Source organism: Corapipo altera, unplaced genomic scaffold (assembly GCF_003945725.1).
Source record: "Corapipo altera isolate COAL_440 unplaced genomic scaffold, ASM394572v1 131, whole genome shotgun sequence".
Classification (NCBI taxonomy): Eukaryota; Metazoa; Chordata; class Aves; order Passeriformes; family Pipridae; genus Corapipo; species Corapipo altera.
Window position 1 is genome coordinate 127,100 of NW_020885111.1, and position 5,346 is coordinate 132,445.

The following is a 5,346-nucleotide window of genomic DNA, read 5'->3' on the forward strand; positions in this document are numbered from 1 at the left end:
CCCCCCCCCCCCCCCAACACCGCCCCCAACTCATGCGGCCTCCGGGCCGGCAGGGGGCGCTGTGCCCGCGTCCTCCGGGCCCGCTTTGGGTACGTGCGTCCGAGTCCTCCGGGCCGGCAGGGGGCGCTGTGTCCGCGTCCTCCGGGCCCGCTTTGGGTACGCGCGTCCGAGTCCTCCGGGCCGGCAGGGGGCGCTGTGGCGCGGCCGCCATGGGCGCCGCCGTGTTCTTCGGGTGCGCCGCCATCGCGTTCGGCCCCGCGGCCGCGCTCGTGCTGCTCACGGTGGCGGCCGAGCCGCTGCGGGTCATCGTCCTGGTGGCGGGGTGAGCGGAGGGGGGCCGAGGGGGGCTTGGGGGACGCTGAGGAGGGGCCGGAGAGGGGATATGGAGGGCTTTTGGGGGGAGGTCTGAGGGGCCTGGAGGGCCGTTGGAGGGATGCTGAGGGGCTTGGGGGGGGTTGCTGAGGAGCCTTTGGGGGGTGTGAGGGTCTCGGCGGGGCCTGAGGGGCCGTTGAGGGGTCCCGAGGGCCACCGGCGGGTGTTGAGGGGCGTTGGGAGGGGCTGAGGAGCCTTTGGGGGGTTCTGAGGGGACATTGGGGGACACTGGGGTGCTGGTGGCGTCGGGCGGGCGGCTGAGGGGGGGCTGTGAGGCAGCACTGAGAGGGACGGTGAGGAGGCAGTTCGGGGGCAATCTGAGGGCTCAGAGAGCGCCGAGGTCTCATTTCTGTGCAGCTGCGGAGGGTGTGTCCCAGCCCGGCTGTACCGAGGGCAGCTCCGCCTGATCCCGGTGCCCGTGTCCCCTGTCCCCCGCCTTCCCCCAGGGCGTTTTTCTGGCTGCTGTCTCTGCTCGCCGCCTCGCTGCTCTGGGCCGTGTCGGTGCAGCTCAGCGGGCGGGAGGACGCGGCGCTGCTGCTGCCCGGGGCCGCCGCCGCCGTCCTGCTGCAGGAGCTCTGCCGCTTCGCCTGCTTCAAACTGCTCAAGTGAGAGCCCTCCCGGGGGCCGGGGGGAGCTCTGCCGGGGTCCCGGGGGAGCCAGAACAGTGCTGGTTTGGGGGCTCTGTGTCCAGGGGAGGGAAGGGGCTGTGTTTGCTCTCCCTGCCCCGTGGGATGGGGCTCACTCTCTCTCCCGGCGGGGCAGGAAGGCGGATGAGGGGCTGGCGACGCTGAGCGAGGATGGGCGGTCCCCGATCTCCCTGCGGCAAATGGCCTACGGTGAGCGGCCCTGCGGGCTCCGGGGCGGAGCTGACACGGCTTTCCCGGCTTTCCCAGCTCTCCCCGGGGGCTGTGGAGAGCACGGGTGGGCTCCCCTGACCTCCGGCTCCCCCCGCAGTGTCCGGGCTCTCCTTTGGCATCATCAGCGGCGTCTTCTCCATCGTCAACACCCTGGTGGACTCGGCGGGGCCGGGCACGGTGGGGATCCATGGGGACTCCCCGTACTACTTCATCACCTCTGGTGAGCCCAGGGCACCAGGAGGAGGAGGAGGAGGAGGAAGGCTGTGGGTCTGAGGCCCCGTGGTTCTCCCCACAGCCTTCCTCACCATGGCCCTGGTGCTGCTCCACACCTTCTGGGGCGTCATCTTCTTCGACGCCTGCGAGCGGCGCCGCGCCGGGGGCCTGGGGCTGGTGGTGGGCGGCCACCTGCTCGTCTCGGGGCTGGTGAGTCCTCTGGAGGGGGCACCGGGACCCCCTCACTCCCTGCTGGGGCTGTGGGGTGAGTTACACCCCCCCTGAGCACCCCCAGCCCCTGGGGGGAGGAGGTTGGTGCAGGATTTAGGGGCACACACGGGGGATGATCTGCTGGGCTCTGGTGGGGGGGATGTGGCTCAGCAGGGCTCCAGGCTGGGTTTCTGCAGGACCTGGCACCCCATTCCCTGCTGTGGCTGTTTGGGGGGGCTGGGGGAGCTGGTGGGGGGTGTGACCTGTCTCTGTCTGCATCCCCCAGACCTTCCTGAACCCCTGGTACGAGGCCAGCCTGGGGCCCATCCTCATCCTCACGCTCTGCACCGGCCTCTGGGCCTTCGGCACCGCCGGCGGCTCCTTCCACAACATCCTCAAGTGCCTCTCCTGTAAGGGGGGCCTGGGGGAGTGGGGGGCACTTTGGGGGGGTGCTCTGACCCCTTTTGGGGGTTGGGGGGCCCAGAGCCACCAGGGGTGGGGGTGGATGAGTCTCACTGAAGTGGGGCTGTGTTCCCGGGGGCTTCCACAAACCCCTAAACTGCCCCCACCCCCAGAACTCGCCCCACACTCACCCCCTTTACCCCCCCAGGTAAGCAGGAGCCCGAGGGCCGGGTCATGCTCTACTCAGCGCTGCAGGTGCCCCCTGAGGAGTGAGCAGAGCCTTGGCCCCACAGCTGGACACTCCACCACTGCCTTCACCCCTGTCTGCCCCAGGGTTTGGGATCTGACTGGTTCTCCTGGGGGGTTTGGGGTCTGACCGGTGCTTCTGGGGTTTTTGGGTCTGACCAGTGTTCCCAGGGGTGTTTTGGGCTCTGACCAGTGTTCCCAGGGGTGTCTTGGGGTCTGACCAGTGCTCCCAGGGTGTTTGGGGTCTGACCATGGCCCCGTTCCCTTTGTTCCCAGACTCTGTTACACTTTTCCCTCAAGTTGTGCCTGTGGGGAAGGTGGAAAGGGGTTCTGAGTACCCTGAGGGGCATCCAGGCTTGGGGGTCTCAGGGCAGGGCAGAAACCCCTCTTCCCTTGTGTTTCCCTTCCCTGGTGGGATCTTTGCCCCTGGTGCTCTGGGGGTGGGGGGCTCGGGGCCATGGGTGCTGTGCCCCCCTCACCCCTGTTCGGCTCCCAGGGGGGTCTGGGGTGCAGTGGGGGGGTAAATTATTTTTTTGATTCAGAGTAAAACCCTTTTCTAAGAACGCTGTGGCTGCTGAGGGGAAGGGGAGGAGGGGAGAGGGTCACTCCCATCTTGCTCTGCTCCCACCCTGGGTGGCACCGGGGGGGTCCTGGTTTCTGGAGGGGGGGGCGTGACAGGATCCAGCCCCGAAGCCTCTTGAAGGTCCCATTCCCACCCCACAAAGAGTCACCAGCACTGGAATGGGGGGTAAAAGGGGCTTTATTTGAGCCCCCACTGGGTCCTTGGGGGAAGCTGGGGAGCGGTGAGGGGTCTCTCAGGGGGGTCCTCGTGGGGGGGTCAGCGGGAGGTGCCGCTGTCCCCGGGGGAGCGGCGGGAGGAGGCCTTGAACACGACGTCCTGTGCCTGCGCCCGCCTCGAGCTGCTCGGGGGAGAGACGGATGAGGGGGACCCTTCCTGAGGCTCTGGGGGTCCAGCCCCGGGGGTCCAGGCTCCCCTGCAGCCAGGGGAGGGTCCCTCTGAGGGGTGGAGGGTGTGTGGGGGGGTCTCACCGCATCCGCTTGGCCCCGAAGTGCACGGCGAGGAAGAGGCCGACGCAGCCGGCGACGGCGCCGAAGACGATGGCGATGACTTCACCTGTGCCACAACGGGGGGCTCAGGGGGGCCCGGGGAGACCCCCCCACACTCCCCATCCCAGCCCCCTCGGGCCGGCTGTACCTGTGGAATATCCCTCGGGCTCTGCAAGGGAAGGGCAGGGTCAGAGCTGGCACCTCGTGCCCGGCCGGGGCTCCAGGAGCCGTTTGAGGGGTGTTTGGGGGGGACCCTTCCCACCCCTCGCCCCCCAGCTCACCCCTGGGGAAGGACACGAGCACCGGCCGCTGGTTCAGCTCCTGCGGGGCCCGGAAATTGTCCACCAGGAGCTGCGGCTCCGCCTTGGCCTCTTCCGTCGAGTAAAGGCTTCCCTGGAGCTGCTCCAGCTGGAACGGGGAAGGGGGAGTGCTGGGGAGTGTCCCCTGGACCCGGGGGTGTGTCCCCCCCCAAAGCTGGTCCTACCTGGTCCCGGCTGATGTGGACAGGCTCCGGGAAGAGGGTCCAGAGGACGCTCTGGAAGCAGGGGGGGGTGGTCAGGGACCCGTTGTACCGGTAGTAGCGGTCGAGGCGCGGGGGCAGCAGGTCCTGGACGCTGAAGGAGGGGATGGACGTCGACTGCCCTGGGGGGTGGGGTGGGAGCAGTTGAGGGGCGCAGGGAGGGGGGATTTGGGGTCCCTGCTCGCTGTTCCCCCCTCACTCCCCTCACCTGCGTAGCGGATGCTCCCGAGGTGCCTCAGGATGTTGTCGTAGGCGGGGTGGGGGTCGGCACCCACCTGGGGGATTGAGGGGGGTGTCAGTGCGGGTCTGGGGGCTCAGGGGGGTGGGTTTGGGGTCCGTACCTCCAGCAGGACGCCGAGCACGGCCAGCCCGCCCGCGTGGTGCTGAGCCTCGCCCGCGTCGGAGAAACGCTGCGCGTCGAAGTGCACCACGTGCATCTGCGGGACCCCCGACAGCCCCCCTGGGCCCCCCCGCCCTGCTCCCCGCCCCCCCCCTGCCCCCCCCCCCAATCCCACACCGCTGCACCTCCCACAGTGCCCAGACCCACTGCCCGTGCCCAGAGCGATTCCCGTTTCCCACCCGTTTCTCCTTCCTGCACCCCGTCCCCTCCCTGCACTCATTTCCCATCCCTGGATCCATTTTCTTGCCCATTCCCGCACCAGGACCCCACTTCCATTCCCTGCACCACATTCCTGCCTGCAGACCCCTGCACCACACAGTCCCCGTGCCGTTTTCCCCCCCCGAGACCCCTTCCCACACCCATTTCCCACCCCCAGACCCATTTCCCACACAACTCCCACGCCATTCCCCTCAGCCACCCCTCTTCCCATCCTCCTTCTTCCACCCCCAAACCCATTTCCCACCCCATTCCCGTGCCATTTCCCACCCCCACACCAACCTCCTGAGCCATTTCCCTCCCCGTGCCCTCTCCCCCCAGTCCCCCCGTGCCCCCAATACCTCGGCAGGAGCCCGGTGCCCATCCAGCAGGTGCTCAGCGCCGGCGGCGTGGCCGGGCCGGCCCCAGTGGAAGTGGAGCTGGGCGGCAGCGAAGGCCCCGGGGAGCCCCTGGATCCGCAGGGAGGGCGGCAGGGCCAGCACGGCTGTGGGACAAGACACAGGTGTGGGGGGGTTCAGTGGGGCTGAGACACCCCCACGGACCCCCCCGCCCCCAGCACTCACCGGTGTGGCCGTTGTTGGCGAGGGTGAACCGGGGGGTCTCGGGGTGGTCGTAGCCCTGGGGCTGCAGCGGCGGCAGCGCCGGGTCCAGCCGTGCCCGGCCCGTGGCGATGTCGATGGGCGACTGTGCCCGGCCCCCACACGCCGGGTGCCCCTCGGGCCAGTGCTGCTGCCCGTGGGGGCCTGGGGGACACCCAGAGTGCGGGTGGGCCCCCCCCCAGCCTCAGCCAGCAGGGCCCCGTGACCCCCGGGCAGGGACACGGGTGACAATGCCCGGGGCCT

The 5,346-nt window shown here is 69.5% G+C and overlaps 3 protein-coding genes across 5 annotated transcripts in view; 1 reads left to right on the plus strand and 2 right to left on the minus strand.

Moving 5' to 3' along the window:
• LOC113960339 overlaps positions 1 to 211 on the minus strand; it is an 8,096-nt gene extending 7,885 nt beyond the window's left edge. The window contains exon 1 of the mRNA XM_027669861.1: positions 94 to 211. Coding sequence (XP_027525662.1) covers positions 94 to 211 — 118 coding nt within the window. The remainder of the gene's footprint in view (positions 1 to 93) is intronic.
• On the plus strand, positions 210 to 2,863 carry APH1A (aph-1 homolog A, gamma-secretase subunit). 3 transcript variants are annotated; one of them, XM_027669865.1, is made up of 8 exons: positions 210 to 322; positions 819 to 977; positions 1,135 to 1,208; positions 1,327 to 1,449; positions 1,525 to 1,652; positions 1,939 to 2,062; positions 2,263 to 2,444; positions 2,503 to 2,863. In XM_027669865.1, the coding sequence occupies exons 1-7, from the start codon at positions 210 to 212 to the stop codon at positions 2,325 to 2,327; spliced, it is 786 nt and encodes a 261-aa protein (XP_027525666.1). In that variant the 3' UTR covers positions 2,328 to 2,444; positions 2,503 to 2,863. The 3 variants fall into 3 exon arrangements, with proteins under 3 accessions (XP_027525666.1, XP_027525667.1, XP_027525669.1); XM_027669866.1 differs by having other exon boundaries at positions 2,534 to 2,863; XM_027669868.1 differs by having other exon boundaries at positions 2,263 to 2,390; positions 2,510 to 2,863.
• Positions 2,864 to 2,990: 127 nt separating this feature from the next.
• CA14 (carbonic anhydrase 14) overlaps positions 2,991 to 5,346 on the minus strand; it is a 6,404-nt gene continuing 4,048 nt past the window's right edge. Inside the window, exons 2-10 of the mRNA XM_027669863.1 lie at positions 5,068 to 5,286; positions 4,846 to 4,988; positions 4,230 to 4,325; positions 4,097 to 4,163; positions 3,853 to 4,010; positions 3,650 to 3,776; positions 3,517 to 3,537; positions 3,351 to 3,435; positions 2,991 to 3,220 (exon numbers count right to left, since the gene is read on the minus strand). Of these exons, the coding sequence (XP_027525664.1) occupies positions 3,139 to 3,220; positions 3,351 to 3,435; positions 3,517 to 3,537; positions 3,650 to 3,776; positions 3,853 to 4,010; positions 4,097 to 4,163; positions 4,230 to 4,325; positions 4,846 to 4,988; positions 5,068 to 5,286 (998 nt within the window). The 3' untranslated portion in view covers positions 2,991 to 3,138. The remainder of the gene's footprint in view (positions 3,221 to 3,350; positions 3,436 to 3,516; positions 3,538 to 3,649; positions 3,777 to 3,852; positions 4,011 to 4,096; positions 4,164 to 4,229; positions 4,326 to 4,845; positions 4,989 to 5,067; positions 5,287 to 5,346) is intronic.

What these genes read in the sequence shown, in the direction of transcription:
- APH1A (XM_027669865.1), top strand. Translation starts at nt 210, where the DNA reads ATGGGCGCCGCCGTGTTCTTCGGGTGCGCCGCCATCGCGTTCGGCCCC. An exon ending in GCCTGCTTCAAACTGCTCAA is followed by an intron (nt 978 to 1,134) that starts GTGAGAGCCCTC and finishes CCGGCGGGGCAG; the next exon opens with GAAGGCGGATGAGGGGCTGG. An exon ending in GTACTACTTCATCACCTCTG is followed by an intron (nt 1,450 to 1,524) that starts GTGAGCCCAGGG and finishes TTCTCCCCACAG; the next exon opens with CCTTCCTCACCATGGCCCTG.